Source organism: Zonotrichia albicollis, chromosome Z (genome assembly GCF_047830755.1).
Source record: "Zonotrichia albicollis isolate bZonAlb1 chromosome Z, bZonAlb1.hap1, whole genome shotgun sequence".
In the NCBI taxonomy this organism is placed as follows: Eukaryota; Metazoa; Chordata; class Aves; order Passeriformes; family Passerellidae; genus Zonotrichia; species Zonotrichia albicollis.
Window position 1 is genome coordinate 18,475,995 of NC_133860.1, and position 19,670 is coordinate 18,495,664.

The window sequence follows — 19,670 nt, forward strand, 5'->3', positions numbered from 1 at the left end:
TTAACACAACACAGGACTTTAACTCCTGTTCAGGCCCAGTATTAGTGTGCTATAGTATTAGTAGTACATGGAATGCAGAATTTGCCACCTGCTGGGAGTAGTAATGGCTTAATTCCCGCAGGATTATTACTGTCTCTGATGGAGAAAGTAGAGGAGAAAAGAGGGTGACAGGGAAGGTTTCTGAAGGTTCTTAAGGTTTCTGAAAATAGTTTTGCATGTGTGATTATTGTAGTAATTGAAATTGGTGTTAGCAACTGTAGGATTAACAAATCTTCCAACATTTTCATACTGAGGACTTTTGTCTAACTGTCTAAAATACTTGTACTATTAATGAACTTCTACCTAAGGCTATAGATCACTTGTTGTAGTTTCCCAAGACACTGTGTGTTCATGAGTTCCAACACTTTTTTAACTGTAAGGTATTAAATTCTGTCACTAAAATAACTGCAAGTTCATTTACAATTTTGTGTTACTGTGTCACTTTGTCATGTAGTTGTTAGGATATTCTTTATTCCTGTATTGAAGAGAGGAAAAAAAAGTTTCCCTTAAATTCCCCTTTATAATGATGTAAGTCAGAATAGAATAGAATATTTCAGTTGCAAGTGACCTACTATGATTATCTAACCCAGCCACCTGACAATTTCAGGGCTGACTGAAAGTTCAGTCAAATTCAGGGCATTGTCCAAATGCCTTTTAAATTAGCCAGTTTCAAGAACAATGATACATGTGGCTTGCCTGCTGGTTCAGCACCTAAACTTCCGCCACATGAGTATGGTTATCTACTAGATGTAGGAGTCACAGTTGGGATATTGGTTTTACTTTGCAACTGAAATATTTCAGCACCTTCTTTGATGACATTCCCTCTAAGCTTAATGGAGATGGAATAGAAAGCTTTTGTCTCTGGGTAGAAAGAGAGCACTGAATATATTACTGGAGCAATGAGAATATCTTGCAGCACTCAACCCAGAGTGACTGATTGTTATGCTTGCTCCAACAACTGAAGATAAGTTTTCTGTGTTCTTCTGACTTGTGAATCTGCAAAGTCTTTTGCTTATTGGCACGACAAGTATTGTGCACACCAACCTGGGGTGCAGAATATATGACCTGGTTTAAAATGTTTCTCTTTACTAGTAGATTTTAAGTTAGGAAGTTCTAAGGAAGAGATGAAGAAACTACTGTTAATATTGTAGCTGAATTAACATAACTTTGGAGGACACTTTTTTATGTAATGATGTAAAATGGACATCATACATGAATTCAGTAATTTCTAATTTTTTTATCAATTAGGTATTAGTTGTGGGTAGATGATCCTAATGTCAACAAATTTTATAATGTCATTAAAGTTCATGATCTCATTGTATGTAATAAATTCGGAAATTAGATACTTCATTGATTGAAAAGGAAATGTGTGTATAGTAATGCTGCTATCTCTTTTTTTTAATAGGGATGATGATGTCACAGTTTAATATTTCTCAGAATTCCATGCGTGGTAGTCCTGCATCTTCAAATTATCAACAAACCACTATCTCACATAGCCCTTCCAGGTAATCCTTTCTTTTAAGTGGGATGGGAGGGGTGTGAACTACAAGTTGTTGCTACACTGACAGCCAATTCTTGTTGCAAATATGTAAGTGAAAGATGGTCAGTGTCATAAAAAATTTGGCATTTGTCTGATGGCAGGGTAAGTGTTTTCAGGTGTAAAGAGACATCTTTCTGTAAGTGAGCTAATCCCTGTATTCTAAGGATTCATGATGAATTCTCCTCTCTCTCACTCCGTCCCATAATTTGGCCAAACTTTCTTTCCTGCCTAAGGAGTCCCTCTGCCTCCTGTTACCCTCTGATTGTCTTCTACCCATATCAGAGGCTGAAGCTGGTGGTAAGAGGATAGGACAGAATAGGCTGGTGTGTTCCAGCTTGTCCCAGTTCTGGTTTAGCAGAATTGTAGGAAAGAAGATTACTAAAAGCATAGAGTACTACTCTAACAGTTATGCAAAAGGCTTCTTGCAGAAAGATAGGCCCAGTAGTTTAGCCAATCTTCCAGCAGACTCCTTATCAGATTTCTGGGTTTTTAAGTTTTTGAGCATTTGCAAGTAGCATTTACCTATAATTTAGGTTTTTATTAATATATTAAAATACTCTGGATGAGAGGAGAGAGTTCTGCTTGTAGTTTCAACCCAGATACTGGGCTTTAACAGGTCCGATCTTCAGTTATTAGATATCATTATTAAAATAAACTGCCTTCAGGTTTCACTTCAAGTTACTGTAACTGGCAAATGAAATGTTCTGTGTCTTCACAACAACCAACACACTTTTAAACTTTTATGTCTAAAAAGGTTGTTTGAGCTGTGAATATTACAATGAATAGTACAAAGTTCTCTTGAAATCCCTGCAAAATCCTTATGTTAAATACTTTGCTGTTTCTTTCTGTGGAAGTTTACCTTCGTGGAGTTCCTGTTTAGAACTTGGGGTTGTGATAGCTCGTAATGTACTTTCTGATGTATTTATTTGGTTATTTTAATTTTGAGAAACTCATATAAGAATGTAAGTAATAATGTGCATGTATTATTGTCTCAATGTTATCTGTATGGCTTCTTATCAGTAAAATGAGTCTAAGAAAGCCAGTGAAAGAGAAAGTTGTGTTCAGTGGACTTGCCTACAACATTCCTTTATCTTGACAGTGTAGCTCTGTTAGATGGAGTTATTTGGAACCTTACTGAAAAGTAAATAAAGAGTAAATGGCTCCTTGTTAATCCTAATGACCAGGTTGATTAAAACTTTTGCTGTTGCTTTCGTTCAAACTTCTGAGATTAACTTTAGGAAATTGCAGATCTGATTTCCATACATACTTGAGTCATTGCTTCCCTTCCCTAGATGGAGGTCTTATGAAAGCTTTCTATTTATTATCTTCTGACTCTTCAGTAACATGGGCCATTAGGAAAGTATAGATAGCTCAAAATACTCCTTTTGAAGGAAGTTCTCAATTGTGTTGGAGGCTTTTTTTAATCTTAAAGAAATTTTCATCTTCCGAAGGTATAATTTCCAAAAGAAATAATGAATTTGGCTATAGTTGCTATTCCAAATTTTAAAAAGTTTTTTGCAATTTTTTTTCTTTTTAGTCGGTTTGTGCCACCACAGACAAGCTCTGGTAACAGATTTTTGGCACAACAGAACAGTCCAGTGCCTAGTCCATATGCTCCTCAAAGCCCTGCAGGATATATGCCATATTCACATCCTCCAAGTTACACAGCTCATCCTCAAATGCAGCAAGGTAAGTCTGTGATGTTTAGTTTATTCACCTTGTTCAATACTTTCATGTGCACATTTCATGGATTTCTAATTTCTTTGAAGGAATCACATGCGTAAGGCAAATTTTTGAGGCTGGTATATTTTAAGCTTTGATTTTTTTTTGCAGGAAAAAATGGTGGTATCTACTTAATTAAAAAAAAATTAAACAGAAGAAGAAAAAATAAAGCACGTTAATGTAGCAACGCTCCCCTATTTGTGTCAAATTTGCACTGTTGCCCTGTATATGTGACTATGAATATAATCTGAACTACCCAAAACCCGTATTTGTTAGCCGTGAGCATCACTTACGTGTACTAGGGAAAATCCCATTTCTGTAATGAAAAGTTAAGTTTTCTTAACTTTAGATTACCTAAAGTTAACTTTGGAGATTTTCTAGCCTACTTGCCCTTTTTAGTGTTAGATTAATTCTAAGTTGGCCAGAATTATGCTCAAGGTGTGCAGTAACTGGCAAAGATGACCTTCAGAACAGATGGTTTTTTGTTCTTCCCTTGTCTGAAAACAATCCTGAACACATGACCAGTATTAAGGTCTTTGGGGCGTTTTTTTTGTTGGTAAGTAGAATTCTACTGGATTCTTTTAAATATTTTTTTCATAAAGTTTAACATTGTGCTTAGAATATATATATAGCTGTTTTATATATAATGTTATATGTCTCATGAATACCTTGTACGTTCCTAAGGTAGTGAATTCAAGTTACATAGAAGTAAACAAAATTTTCTGTCATCAGTAAGGAAGATACTTACTCTAATTAGAATAGATATGGAGAAAAATTTGGCTAATTTGTACATGGAATTAATATTTTAAATCCTTTTGAAAATTCTTAGATAATGTGTTTTTAATCAAGATACTTGTAGCAAGTTGGATTCTTGTTCTGATTCCAGATCTCTTGCATCCAACGTTTTAATATCCACTGTTTGGGTGTTTTCTCTGAATCTTTTTAAGTTCATGACTGCGTGACTGTATCTATAGAGTTAATTTTTTTGTATTCCAGCTTCCGTATCCAGTCCCATTGTCACAGCTGGGATGAGGAATCTCCATGAAAATAAAGTTTCAAGTCAGTTGCCTGGAAATTCAGCTAATCATCATGCTGATAATTCTAGACATGGCTCAAATGAAGACTACCTACAGATGGTGCACAGACTCAGTAGTGATGTATGTAACCTAATCAATTTATTATGATAAAGCAGATATTTACTATGATAAAGCAAGTATGTGTTTAACTACCTTAGAAGTCAGATATTTTATGATGCTGTTGAGGAATAAAACCATTGAAGATAAATTTCAATTTCAGATGTGTAGACTCATTTGAAAATTCACAGATTATGAAAACATAATACATCCTCATTGGCTGGTCTAATTGGAGAAATGCTAGACATAGAAAGTAGTAAGTGATGTAAACTAGCATTTTTATCAATTTGTGCACTTTTTAATGGTGCATATCTGTTGCCTGTGCTTTATTTGTAATTATAGCTTTTTGCATCTCTGTATGAATAATAATGTTGCGGTCTTCTGTACTTTGGAGAAGACCTTTGTGAATGAGTATTTTAAGAATCATAAAACTCAAGAACTTAAATTATTTTTATTCATTTTAGGATTTTGTGGCTTTAAAACATAGTGCTTACATAAATGTTTTGCTTCATATACAAAACATAAAGCATAATTGCTTTAATACATCATGTTTCTCTGAAATACAAAATCAGCAAGTATCCCCTTAATGCACCCTTAATGTGTCACTACACATTCACTCAATTTAAGGGTGATTTTTGGTAAACTTGGGCGCTTTCCTAGAATATAATTCATCATTTGTTGAAGCTCCAAACTGAGCAAGTGTAAATGCACGTTTCTGAAAATTTGTCAGCTGTGGTAGGAATGACATTTCTACCCAAAATGTCATATACCTGCTCATTCTGTTTAATTAATTTAGAAGAAGTTGTCTTTGCCTTTTGACAATTGTTAATTTTCAATATAGGTGTGTTTCTGAGATTTATCACAAGTCAAAGAAAAGTCAAAGTTAGGGAAAAAAAAATCAGTTTCATAATTTTAGTGCAGTAGCTAAATGACTAACTCACTAGGATATCAGTTCAGTTTCACTTCAAATAGCATCATATATTTTTGATACGGAATTCACTTTATTGTGGTGGTCTGAATATGAAACTCCTTTGCCCATGAGAATTTCCTCAGAAGGCAACAACTCTTTTTGCAAAAAATAAAAAAAAAAGCGCTCTTGCAAAAAATATTTGTAATTAACACAACAGTGTAAGTTCAGGTTTATTGCACTGTGAATGAAAAGAATCTAATATAGTTCTGTGCTAAGTGCCCATAGGTGGTAAAACTGATGAAATCTGATTTCTTATGGATTTGTGTTCTTGGGGCTGTAATCACCTTAAGTCCGTAAACTTCAAACTCTCTCCTTTTTAGCAGTGCCATCTACCCCTTCAGAAGGCACAGTCTAGTCTGTGGCTGCACACATGGAATTTGGCTGTTTGGCCATCGTCAGAGTGTGATTGTCCATCTGTGCAGGCTGCTATCTCCTTGAAATACCAATTTTGTTTTCTATCTCACTACTGGATGCTGATTTCTTTAAACAGACATGTAAAAACATAATTACAATTAAACCTTTTATTCTGTTATTTGGGTTAATATTGGTCAAAAGGTTAAAAAGTATTTATCTCACAGATGATTCAGATTAAAAAAATAAAGGAAAGAAATGGCTATGTGAAAAAATTGCCTGTGTAGAGATATCTCAAGAAGAGCTACATTAGAATGTTAACTGCTAAAGTAACCAATTTGATTAGGAAACATGAAATAACTGTAGAACTTCTTTGGAGAATTTGTTTATTTATATTGCTGTACCTTTTGGAAGAATAAAATTATTAGAATTTGTTTGTAATTATAGAAATTTTCTCTTCATAGATACAGAATTTGCTAGCTTTTCTTTGCCCCAACCATTCTCATAGATGCTGTATAAAAAACAGTAGTTGAAGTGGGAAATAACCATTCTATAGTTGAAGTTTAGTTAGGACGCTGCGTGAATGAGTAGTTGTGACCAGCAGAGGGCTCCACAAAAGCATTGGAAAACCCCCTGTGAAACTCTGAATGGAGATTGGAGTAGTGCGTTTCACATTTTTACATAAGGATAGTGTGGGGGCAAAAGCTACTCATTTACATTGCTAAAAATAGGGCATGGACATAATTACATTGCAATTAGTATTATATTATGAAGAAGTTTGTCAGAAATTATTCATTGCTTTGGAGCAGGTTGGGGAAGTGCTTCATTTTGCCATTGAGTGCTTTCCTGTTTAACTCTTACAAGCTAAAATCACTCCAGCTGTGTTTTACATGAGACTAACCCAGCTGCTGTGATGGGACTGGTAGAGATTCTGTTCAGTCCTGGCTTCCCTCTGCTGAGGATACAGATACAAGTGTTACATTGTTAAACTATAAGAGCCAGATAGCGTTCTAGATAATCTTTTAAGATTAAGATTAATTTTTAAAGGGTAGATTATGTAAAAACTAGAGTTTTAAAAATCTACATTTTATACTCTATTTCTTTCAAATGGTATTGTATATAGGTCATGCATGTGCTCATACTTGCAACAAAAAATTCTAAATGGAATCCTAGTGTAAACCCACAAGTTCTTGTCTAGCTAGAATACATACATAAAGATTTTGTGTGTGTGTGTGTCTAGGTATATATTCCTTTTATGTCTGATTGGAGCATTGCTTATATTATAGTCTAATAGCAGTCTGAATTACAAAGATTTTCATGGAAGTGACTCTTTTTCTAGTATTTCTTGTGTGCTTTTTGGCCCAATCCATTGTATCAATTTATGTACTTATTTCAGTTTTTATTTTAACAGATCTTTATGTTCATATGTTAACTTTTTTTATCATTCTCACTTTAGGATGGCGATCCTTCAATAAGGAATGCTGCGTCTTTTTCCTTGAGATCACCACAGTCAGTCTGCTCTCCAGCTGGAAGTGATGGAGCCCTTAAAGGTAGTCTAGCAGTCATGTCAATTTATATTTCCCAGTTTTAAAGAACAGAGAAATTAGAGAATTCAAAGAATTCAGTTTTTCCTCCTGAGTTTTGTATTTAACTAGTACTACAGACTATGGCATTATGTTTTTGGTGCAAAATTATTTTGAGCCCTGATCTAGAAGAAATTTCTGATGGTCTGACAATTAACCAATCATCCTTCAAAATAAAGCTCACATTCATGGAGGACAGAAGGATTTAAAATCCTTTCCAATCTGAGAATTAAATCCTTTATAAGAATTCAGTTGCTTTACATAAGAAAAGTTTTAAAGGCAGCATTACGAGTATTGAAGCCTTAACCAGCTCAAAAGTGTTTTAATATGCAGCACTTGTCTTAATTACAATAATGAAATACTAAAAATATAAAAATAAATTAACTCAATACACATAGCATAAATGAAGGCTGAAAACCTTGGCTGTGGAGAGATTTAGGGTGAACTGTCTGTCAGTTGAGAGGAAACAGAAAAAAATAATTCTTTATACTAAAATCCACTTGGTAAGGTAGGAGTTGGGACATATTCTTGTTAATTTTCTTTTTCAGTGATTGTACATTTACAGGGCAGTAATTGAAAGAGGTTGCCAGGAGATTATCAGGGAGATCTGAATCAGTCTTTTCATTGCTTTGGAAGAAGGATGAAATACAATGAACTTAAATTTAAATAAGGGTTCTAACTAGGTCTAAGGAAAAACTTTTTCACTATCAGGACAGTCAAGTAGTGGAAAAGGATGCCCATAGAATCTGTGAATTTTCTGTCCTTGGGGGTTTTCAGAGTCAGGTTGGATAAAGCCTGACATAATGTGTCCCTGCCTTACCCTGCTTTGAGCATGAGGATGAACTAAACATCTCCTGAGGTCCCTTCCTAACTGAATTATCCTGTGGTTCAGGTGGCAAGTGAGAAGTATGTGTATGCCAGGAGCTTCAGTATTTCTGGACGTCTTGTTCTAAAGGACTTCCCATAAGACTCGTGTAAATGTGGTGATTTTTCATTCTTTGTCAAGTTTGTAGGTTTGACAAGGTTGTGGATCTAAGTTAGCCCACTCATATATGTGATTACCACTCAGTCAGACAATATTTGATTTTTTTTTGTTTAAGTTGCTGCTGTTTCAATTGGCTGTCTCAGAACCCAGTTTTGAAGGGATAGTTTTTCAGACTATTTCTGAAAACAGACTGATTGTATAGTTCAGATTGTAATGTTTCAGCATTAGCATTTAAACTGCAAGATCTTTCTGATTTATCTCTATGTTGACTTTACTTTTGCCTTTGATAAATTGCACAACTCAAATACTGCTTCTAATGGTGTTGACATTTTGTCATCATTAAGACATTTATGATCCCTGATTGAGAGAAACAATTCTTGGTGCTCCATCTAGTATTTTAGAAATGCATGGAAGAGTTGTAAATAATTTCAGTGTTATTAAGAACATGGGATCCTCTACAGGAAATTTTTGGCCTATGATTTGTAGTGAAAGTTGGGATGAATAAAAGTATTTATGCTGAGCTTTTTGTTGCTCTCTTATTAGTCCCTGAAAGTTTGGTTAGCAGGTCACAAACCTTGATAAAGAAAAATGTACAAAATACTTACCATTTGTCTGGAAGGACAAGAAGAATGGCAAAAGGTGTAACTAATCATAATCAGAGGGAGATTTCAGGAAGGTTGTTATAATGCCAGAGCTTTCTTATAGAACATAGAGGTTTGAGACATTTACCAAAGGTTACAAGACTTCTGGAGAAATGGAGACCATGATTGCACAGTCTTGAATTACCTTCACACTGAATGTAGCTGTCTATGTGACAGAATCTAAATGAGGGAGAAGTTTTGTTTGCAGCATAGGCCAGTATGTGAGAGATGACAGGACTTACTTTTGTGGTTTGGGTGGTTGTTAATTTAGTCAGTGGAGTAAAATTTCACTGTCTTTGTTCACTTCTGCTTCACTAAAGGTACAAGAGCAGCTGAAGTTTAATCCAAAATTTTTTTAGTTTTAGCTATGGAAACATCATAATGCCTCCCTTTTCAATTTGTCATCTTGCCAGTGGATGACTTTTTAAGAACTCATTCTGTGAATAGAGTATGGAGTATCATGGAGTGTTTTCCTCTTGTTGACCTCATGAAATATCCCCTGGATTCCATTACTGAAGATTGATTACTTATCTGAATATTTTATCCATTTGCTCTACTTTCCTACTGCTATGCAACCTCACATTTTATTTTAATTCTTAATTTTTTCTTGAGGAAATCTCTAAAGAGTTGGATAAAGGAAAGGCTTCCATAATGTTTTTAGTCCGCTGCTTTACGAAGAGGTGTGTTCGTATAATTTCCAGTCCTGTTTCCACACTGTTGTCTAAATCCTTAGGAAAACATCTGTAAGGACTAGCAACAACTCTTACAAAATTATGTAATTTTGCACTCTTTTTCACAAATATGTTGTATTCCTTCTAGAAATTGTTAATGAATATTCGATTATTTTCTGAATAATTTGGAAAAATCCCATCTCTTTTCTTAGGACTTTATGGAATTTCACCAGTCAGATTGCACTACATTTGATCTCTGAATATAGAATAGATAAGAAGAATTAGGGATCTTCTCAAATCTATAGTGTAGACTTCAGTACTCTCTCTTCAATGCTACTTGTGAAGAAAAAATGCCACTTTCCTTTCTCTCCTTCAAAAGAATGGCAGAAGAACTTTATTCAAGTTTTTTGGTTTTTTTATCGTACCAAAATAAACATTCATTCCTGTTTCTTCCTTCAAGTCTAAATTTTTTTATGCAGGGAGGCTCTGAATACTCCCATTCTCAGGTAGAGCAGCCAAAGCTTGAGTTTTTCATGAGGCATTTCAAACTCTGGGTAGAGTGGTGGGACTCTTCTCTGAAAACTATTGGAAGAGGATATGGAAAGTGAATACAATCTGTCCCTAAAAACTTCTCAAATGTATGTTCTTTGTCTCTTATATGCTATCCCTTTAGGTTTGAATTTTAAATTAAGTTATGCTCTTTGAAAATAAGTGTCATTGTTGTCTGCTAATCAAAATAAGTAGCATTTTCTTTGTATCTAATGCAAAATTCCTCTAGTAAACTTTCCAGGGGAAGATTCTAGGATTTTAGAAAAAGCTGTAGGAAAGGATTTGAGGTCTTGCCATCTTTTTACACTCGTGTTGGCTGAGCTGTAGCAATACTACTCTCAGTAACTTCCATATATTTTAAAATGTCAGTAATAGAGTTTCCTTGGCTTTGCCATAGAAGTTATTCAAATTCTTAGTGTCAGAAAGCTCTTAAGGCTTAACCTGAATAATTTTTGTTGCAGTTAGTCATGATGCTCCATTACTTCTTTCCAATGGGCAAAGAAAAACAGAACGCGTCCTTTTTTTTTACATCAGACATTTGCATATCAAAGAACATTATCATGTCTTTCACTAATCTAATCTACCAACTGAACAGCACAGTTTCTTTACCTTTACATAAATCATCATTTCTGAGCTTCCAGTTGTCTTTGATGTTTTTAACTGACTTTTAATTGGTCTGCATATGTCTTCATGTTCTACTGTCCTAAGTCACAGATACATCTCTATTTGAAGATTTGCATGAATTGTCAGGAAAGTACTGAAGACTACTTTGTGTGATACTACTGTTGTATATGGGAGTATAGCTGCTCTTTGCTGATAGCTTAGATTTATGCTGCAAGTTGTTTTAAGCATACTACTGTATTTCTATAGAGCTTTTCTATCTTCCTCTTATGAAGGTTTGCAATTCACAGATAAAAAAGAAGTTTGTGCTTCTTGTCACAATTTGTTTTGTTTCAGAAAGTTATTCAAATTAGTCAAGAAAGCTTTTGATTCTATTTTTAAAAGCAGGGGTTGGCCTCTTAAAAAGTTAAAAGCAGTAATGATATTTAGATTAATAAAATAGTTTCTAATTCTTTTACGTGAGAAGATATTAATGACAAATATTTTAAACCATTATTGTTATGACACTGCTCTGGAAAGCTGCACTTGTTTACCTATACTCACTAATTTTTATTTAAAAAATTAAATTTGTTTGAACATAGCTTCACAACAGGGTTTACAATAATCAACAAATTTTTGTCTAGATTACAGTAGATTAACACTCTTCAGCTTGTTAGTGAAGCTATTATGAGAAGCTATATAGAAAGCCATGCTAGAGTCCAGATATGGCACTTAAATCTCTTCAAGATTTGATCATACTTATTCTTAACAAATTCCTTTGGAATACCATTTCTTCATTATCTCAGTTCTTACAGAAGAATTGTTCTCATGTGTAGTTAAATCATACTGACTGTGTGTTATACTCTGGGTGCCTACCCATGATGGCCTTTGCCATCTTTTTGAAGGGATTGTTCTTCTCTTTTTGAGTCCACTGGAGGCACAAATTCTCAAAGTGATTATTACCAATTTTGAGACTGCTTTAGCCAGAGTTTCAGGGTGAATTTGTGTGAAATTTTTTATGATGAATTTTTATGAAAACTCCTATTTTATGTGAAGGTGGTAAGTGAGATCATTAAGTAAGTAAGGATAAAAAGAAAAAAAAAGACACGCTTCATTTGCACATTTTAACTGCAGTCTCTTGAAATCTGTTGGCAATAGTGTGTTCCTTAGGTTATATAATCACAAAATTCCTAGGTTTTCCAACAGACATGTATCATTGTGACAATGTGAATACTTCTCCTCACTTCCCCAACTTCTGCCCTCAGGAACTTGTTTACAGTGTAATTACTCATATGTAAAATCTTAATTCACATGCAGCACATAAACATTTCTTAAAGCCTCTCTTCTCAAAGGCTTTTCCAGTAAAATGTCTGGAATATTGTGTTTTGGTTTATACACCAATTTGGTACCTATTTAAATCATGTTAGGAGTGTAGAAGATCACTTTCCTATGGATTTCAAAAAGCGCTTGAACATTCTTGAAGTTTTTCTCCAATGTGCTACGAACCAAATCTTAAATATTAGTCTTCATTTGTTCTCTAGAAGTTTTTCCAGCTTTCATGCTTAGAGAATGACACTTTAGCGAAACAGGATGTAGGATGGTTGAAAGGCTTTTGTCAACATCTGAGAACCTTTGCTTACAATGGAGTTAAAGGAATAATGAGGTACTGTTTCATGGGACCCTTTGGAACTTCTTATTGTACAAGTAGAAAGATAATAATTTTTTAATACTGAAAAGCATGTGAGTTCTAACTTCCTGATAACCTTAGTAAATGCTTTTAAACCATGTGGATCACAACAGAAGAGAGTGTGATCAGTGGTGTGGCTTTGCTGCATCATCTTTGAAAGGCAAGTGATGTGAAGAGGCTTAGAGATCATCAGAGGAGGTATCATGAAAACTTAAACAAGTTGTGAGTATTGTGGTGTGATTAGGAAGTACAGAAAAAACCATAAGTTGGAGATGTCAGTGAAATGTGCAGTCTCCTGGACAGAAGTTTCTTTGTTTGCTGTCCAAGCTAGTGATACACAATGAGCAAGTAGAGCTAGGGTGAGCAAACCAGAAGTGAATTCAAAACTTCACATTTTAAAGATGACTAAGTCTCTGTCAATGCAATTTAATTATTTTCACAGTTGATTGCATTATATAGGATTTGAGAAGATATGGTTCAAGAATCACAGAAAAAATTGTTTGCAAATTGCTACAGCAGTTAATAAAACTTCTTCCATGCTTAGTGCCATCTACTACTGGGAACCAATAGAAGAGCTAAGAAATGTAGAGAACCAGCCCTAGGTTTATAATGGGTGGTCAGAATGACTGTTGCTGAAAGACTAGAGAGGTATTGTTGATGGTTGTGTTTGTTGTCTGTAGAGACCTCATTTCCTATGATGCTTCTCAGCTATATTTGGTGTTATCTGGTTGACTCTTAATATTTGCAGGTTAGTAACAGTACAGTGACCTTCCTGAATCAGGGGAGAACCTCCTTTTAACTTGCCCGCTATATAAAGAGAGCATGCACAAAGTTCTTTTAATGATACTATCTGTGGAAAATCAGCTACAGAAAGAAGATTTATTTTTCTCCTGAATTACTGCCCAGCCCTAGATTTAGACTCAAAAATTGTCTAAATATTTCTTTATTCTAAAATAAGAAATTTGGTTGTTTCCAAAAGATAGTTTCTGAAGATTTATGTATTATTTACTTCATTGACAGCATTTTGTAAAAATGATTGTCAATGAATTGTCAAACCTTGTCAATCTTGGAATCTCAACTGGTTTAGCAAAATCATTGTAACTGTCTGTGTATTATGTAAGTTTTGGCGCTTTTTTTTCTGTTGTCTATTCTTGGTAAAGATCCTTATTCTTAGACATATAATGGCCCAAGACTTCTCCCATAGGAAATACTCCAGACTGACTCCACCATTAATAGACAAAACTCTCTCTGTATAATGGCTATAGTTTTCATAGAATTATTGAGGTTGAAAAGATGTCCAAGATGATCTGTTCCAACCTTCAAAGAAAAACCATCGTCTGTCAACTAAACCCTAGCACCCCGTGCAATGTCCAGTCATTTCTTGAACACCTCCAGAAATGGTGACTGCCCACCTCCCTGGTCAACCCATTCCAATGTCTACCCATCCTTTCAGTGAAGAAATTCTTCCTGATGTCCAGCCTGAATCTCCTCTAGTGCAGTTTGAGGCTTTTTCTTCTAGTTGCCTGGGAAAATAGACTGATCCTCCACCTGGCCACAACATCCTTTCAGGTGGTTGTAGAGAGTGATAAAGTCTCCCTGAACCTCCTTTTCTCTAGGATAAAGACCCCCAGATCCCTCAGCCACTCCTTGCTGGACTTGTGCTCCAGCTGTCTTCCCCCTCTCTGGTCATGCTCCAGCACCTCGGTGTCTTTCTTGTAGTGAGGGGTCCAGAACTGATCGAACCATTCCAGATGTGTCTTCACCAGTGCTGAGTACAGGGGAGCAATCACTGCCTTGGTCCTGCTGAAGTCTCAGAATGTGCTGTGTGTCCATTGTGTGATATCTGTTCAAAACTGCTAAGGTTTGTGGTAGGGTGAAACTGTTCTAGAATGCTTCATATTTTTCGGTTTTTTTCACCTCCATACATAGGCATTGTAGCTTCTGAGCCTTGTTGTTGTCAGAGGCTTAACCATCATTAAACATCTCAGAAATATGTGAAGTTATTGCTGGAACATGTTGTTTTAAAATGCAGCTTATAGGCCTTACAATCAAAGCGTTGCAAGAATTTCCTTTAGGAGGAAGATATTTTCAAATACTTATTCGTAGTGCTGCCTAGGAGAGGCAAAACTTTACTTTGGTTTCTTCATTTACTGGATTCTAAGACTGTTCAATGGAATGCAGTGAAATCCTTCTGGCCTCCTCAAGTCTATTCAAAGATAAAAAGAGCTACTTTATCCGTTGCTGCAGTCTTACTTTTCAACATGAGAAATGCCAAGTAATGCCAAATCAGATATTGTCATATTTATCTAGAAAGTTAGGACAAGAGAGAATAAAGTCTGTCCCCTGTGTTTAGATGTGTAACTATGAAAAATAGTAAGTGTTCCATTGTTGCAACTTCAAAATTATTCATTTAAGGGAGAAATCAAGATTAGATGTCTGTAATATCTCATTGAAAAGTTCTGAGTTGCCTCTACTATTTGTAGAAATATCCTGCAGCTTCCTGAGTGGTAGTCATTACCATAAAAGAAATTAGTAGCTAAGGATTCCTGCTACACATTACATTCAATATTTCAAATTACCTAAAGAAATGGTAGTTGTGGGGAGGAGCATAACAAGAATAGGAATCTGTTGAAAAACAAGGGAGAAATCTTCTTAGGGTGTAGTGAGAACTTTGGTACTGGTGGTTGGGTGTGGTATCTGATTTGAGAAAGGGAAGTAGAGTAATAGAACTGTTTTGAAAATTGGGATGAGTCAAAACAGAGCTTCCCAACTTTGTGGGTGTTATTGACAGAATATGGATTTGTTGCTGAGGGCCAAGAAGGGTTAAGACAAACCCTTAAGATAAGCCATGTGGTACCCTGCTCGCTGCATACAGAAGTTGTGGCACTTTCACAGAATGGTCTAGGGAGACTAAAGCATAGCAGTCTGTGCAAAGAGGCCATCAGTAAAAGCACATGTTTCATGTAAATTGAAGCTTCAACAAAAATAACCATTCCATTTTTTCACCTACGGTTTGGTACATTGTTTAATGATTTTTAACACTTTCAAAAATTTTGGGTAGAAGTTTAAGCTGCTGAATAAAGCTGCTTTCTTCTTTAGTGGTGTTTCTTGAATGAAGCACGCAAGACCTGGATTCCACTTAATTTTTTCTTCTTGTTAGAAGTGCTGACCAGAATGACTAATATTAATATCAGTCACTGAAGTTTCTGAAGATCAGTATTTCCCAATGGATGAATGGAATCTGAATGGTTGCTTTAAGAAGAGGAGTCTGTGTGTCTTCCCCACTTTGCACAGTATTCCCTTCTAAGCCAAAACTATAGCTCAAAATTATAATTGGGACAGGTTGAAAAGCTTCTCTGTTTTTCAGACTTCTTTTTCTAGGCTAACAGTTACAGGAAGCTGATTCATTAGAGGAATTAGAACTTCAAATGTAATTGATTGGAGAAATTATTTAATTAGAAGTGTCCTCTTTAAAATTTCTGTAGGTATCCTCAAATCCTGGGGAAAGAAGCAAAAATTCATACAGAAGCAAAAATTCATACATTAAACAAAAAAGAAAGGGAGATAAGGCAGGAAATGGTACAAAGATACCTTTAGATAATTAGTGTTTCCTAGATAGTAATGAGTAGGGGAGGTTGGAATAAATTTACCTAATATAAAATTTTTAAAAAAATAAAGAAAATTCTAAAAAATTAAAATAACTGTCAGAATTAAGGAGATTGTGTATGTTTTGGTTTTGTTTGGAGGGTTTTTTAAATCAAAAATGTGTGGCTGAAATGTCTTGTGCCTATATACTGATGATTAAATCTTCATCACTGGACCTTAATAAGAATCTTTTTGATCTTTCCTTTTTTCTGCCGTCAACTTGCTTTTGTTGATCATTTCCTAATAGCTGATATTCTGAACTTTAGGTACTATTTTTATTTATTCTTTTTTGGTGGTGGGTTTTTTTTTTTCCATCTTCTCTGAGATGATCCCTTCTCTACTTGCAGTGGATAGCTAAAATTCCTAGAAAATACACTGCAACTATCTAGATTGCATCTTGATCTAGCAATGATGTGCTTCCTACCAATCTTATTTAGACCTTTTGTGAACACAGTTATATGTAGAGATACACATTAAAAGTATGCAGGTTATATTTAGTGTGTTTTTATATAAACATGAAACAACATAACTGTTCAGTTTTTCTGAATTATTATTCTAGGATCAAGACAACCTTTAATCCAACAATCTCAGCCTCCACCTTATTCATCACCTAGAGATGTTCCCCCAGACATATTGTTAGATTCTCCAGAAAGAAAGCAAAAGAAACAAAAGAAAATGAAGTTAGGCAAGGATGAAAAAGACCAGACTGAAAAAGCTGCAATGTATGATATCATTAGCTCTCCTTCCAAGGACTCCACTAAGCTTACATTAAGACTGTCTCGTGTAAGATCTTCGGATATGGACCAGCAGGATGATATGCTTTCTGGTTTGGAAAACAGCAGTGTGTCAGAGGGTGATATTCCTTTTAATGTGCAGTACCCAGGACAGACTTCTAAAACACCCGTTACTCCACAGGATGTTAACCGCCCACTAAACGCTGCTCAGTGTTTGCCGCAGCACGAACAGACAGCTTTCCTTCAGGCACAACAAGTGCCTGTTTTACAACAGAACACTTCAGTTGCTGCAAAACAACCTCAAACTCCTGTGGTACAGACACAGCAACAGGTTTCGCAACAAGGAGCTATAACGTCATATGATGAAGTAGAATTGGATGCATTGGCTGAAATTGAGCGGATAGAACGTGAATCAGCTATTGAAAGGGAGCGATTTTCAAAAGAAGTGCAAGATAAAGGTAAAAGGATTGTGTGTGTGTATATACACTATATATTATATAAATATATATATATGCATATAAACCCCATATATATATATATAAAAAACTTCCTGTCATTGTCACATAATTCAATTCTGTTTACGCAGTGTAGGTTCTTCTACAACATTCATCTCCATTCCCTTCCAACAATGAACTGTAATCTTTCATATATGCATACTTTGAATATCTGATATTCTTTATTTGGGGTCTTAATGGATGGAAAGTGAAATTCTTATGTTTCAAAATTCTTCTCAAATATTCTTACTTTTAACCATGAGACTGAATGAAGTACAGTTAATGTTGTTTATAGTTTCTAAAATCCCAGCAGTACCATAAATCAAAATTTATAGTAAGTTTTGACAGTTGTATTATTAATCCATGTTGCCTAATTTAAGAAAATGCAGGAAAATTGTTTTATCCCATTTCTATTCATATCCCCATTTGGATTTAATGTGAAGGAGATGTTAGACTAAAATCACATCTGTTCTGTTCTTTTGAAGGTAGCATAATGATTGGGTAATATATTCAATTATATTGTTACTAATGTTTGTTCAACTGGATATTAATTATTATGTAGGCATTAGAACCTTTAGAGAACTACCATATATCTCTATGGTCTGTAGCACAGAACCATGTGGGCCTCTGAAATGTTTTATCTTCACTTCGTTAGGTGCACTTCTTGTCTTAATGGAGTTAGTTGAATTTATCAGTTTTGGATTTTTTTGTATTTCTTTTTCTGTTGTTAACTGGTTTGAAGGTCTTTGGTTTCAGATGGGGTTTATGAATTAGGTAGTAATAATTTACCATAAGTATTTTTCAGAGTCGTCCTCTGCACCACGTTTAACTTCTGAACAAAAATGGTGAAAATTCTGATTTTGGAAGTTCATAGGTGAAAATGGCCCATGTAGACAAACTTGCATGGAATTAATTTTCTTACAGTTTGGGTCTTTAACATCAGAAAGGGTGCAGATTTTCTCCCTATTCAAAGTGGTTTTTCACTATTTTTAGTGGTGCCTGAGTGGTGAAAGGAAAGAGTGAGTTTGTCTGTGTGTGTGTGTGTCTGTTGTGTGTGTCTGTGTGTGTGTGTGTGTGTGTTTGTAAACATGGTTGCAATACTAAAAGGTGTGACTTCTAAGTATTTCTAATTTGGTAATTAAATAATTTTTTTTTAGCAAAAACTATTTATGAATATAAGGAGAAAAGGTGTGCTCACTGCAAAAGAGATCTCTACTGATCTCTACTGTCTTTCATTTAATGAGATGGGGAATTTGTTCATTTGCTTAAATCTCTTCCATTAATTTTAAATTTATTGTTGGAGAGCGTGTGGTTTGTAGCCTAATAGTTCAAAAGCTACATTTATGTCCACATATTTAAAGTAGGATCTCTACCATGTTTTGCCTGAGAAGCAGCTGAAAAAATGCAGCAGCTTTCAAACACTTTGATCAAAACTAAAATTACACTTTCTGTTTTGTTTTGTTTTTCTGGCTTTCAGAAAATGTTGACCATTAGTTGTAAAGTTTGTTTATTACACATCCATGATCAGAGCCTTGATTTGTTTGTTTTGGGGAAAGGAGGGATTTTTATGGACTGTGACCTTTCCTGTTCACCTCTGGTCAATAACCATCTTCCCAAATACAGATTCTGACCTTATGGTTTCCCTTACTTGTGTTCTCTGATGGGTCTCAGATCTCCCTGACCTCCTACAATTGCTATAAATCAGGTACAAGAGTTGCTGCCCTATACTGGGACAGATTATCACTATTTATTCTCTTGTGCTAAGTTGCCCCTATGATAGACAGCAGCACTTTTCACTTTTTCACTCTGGCACTTGAGGTTTCAGCCATAACTGCATAGTCTTTAGTAGAAAGATTTTTAGCATTCTTGGAACAGATTTCCTGAAGATGCTACCTTGGAGATATGTAGTTCTTATTTTTTTTGGTAATGCTTTTGCCATTGCTTCTAAATTTATGCTGTGTCTAGAATCTGATATACTCTGGGATTGTTCTAGTTAGAGCTGTTTGTTTTGTGAGGCTGCAAGAGGAAGCATCCTCTGTTGTTCCTATAGGAATATGTCTGCTAGAAACATATTCAATAACTTCTAAATATGTAATTCATTTCTGCAAAGCTGCATAGCGTATTTATACAAAATCCTGGCATTTGTGCCTTTTTGTACATGTACTGTAACTTCAGATCACATTATGTCAGGAGGAGTGTGTGGATGTAGCAAGTGCTCCGTGTAGTTAGAGTGGGAGTGCGTAGAGCCAGCTGATGCAAGCATCCCTTTAGAGAGCTTACTCAAAATGCTAGCGCATACTAAAACATGCATGAAAGCGTCTTTGCT

General features: G+C 35.2%; 1 protein-coding gene across 7 annotated transcripts in view; it reads left to right on the plus strand.

Moving 5' to 3' along the window:
- Window positions 1-19,670, plus strand: part of NIPBL (NIPBL cohesin loading factor) — a 154,507-nt gene that overhangs the window by 68,218 nt on the left and 66,619 nt on the right. For 5 of the 7 annotated variants that reach the window (XM_074533099.1, XM_074533100.1, XM_014268313.3 and 2 more), the window contains 5 exons: window positions 1,445-1,544; window positions 3,117-3,268; window positions 4,298-4,458; window positions 7,212-7,305; window positions 16,676-17,308. In XM_074533099.1, coding sequence (XP_074389200.1) covers window positions 1,445-1,544; window positions 3,117-3,268; window positions 4,298-4,458; window positions 7,212-7,305; window positions 16,676-17,308 — 1,140 coding nt within the window. The remainder of the gene's footprint in view (window positions 1-1,444; window positions 1,545-3,116; window positions 3,269-4,297; window positions 4,459-7,211; window positions 7,306-16,675; window positions 17,309-19,670) is intronic. The other 2 variants (XM_014268316.3, XM_074533101.1) reach the window with 1 other exon arrangement.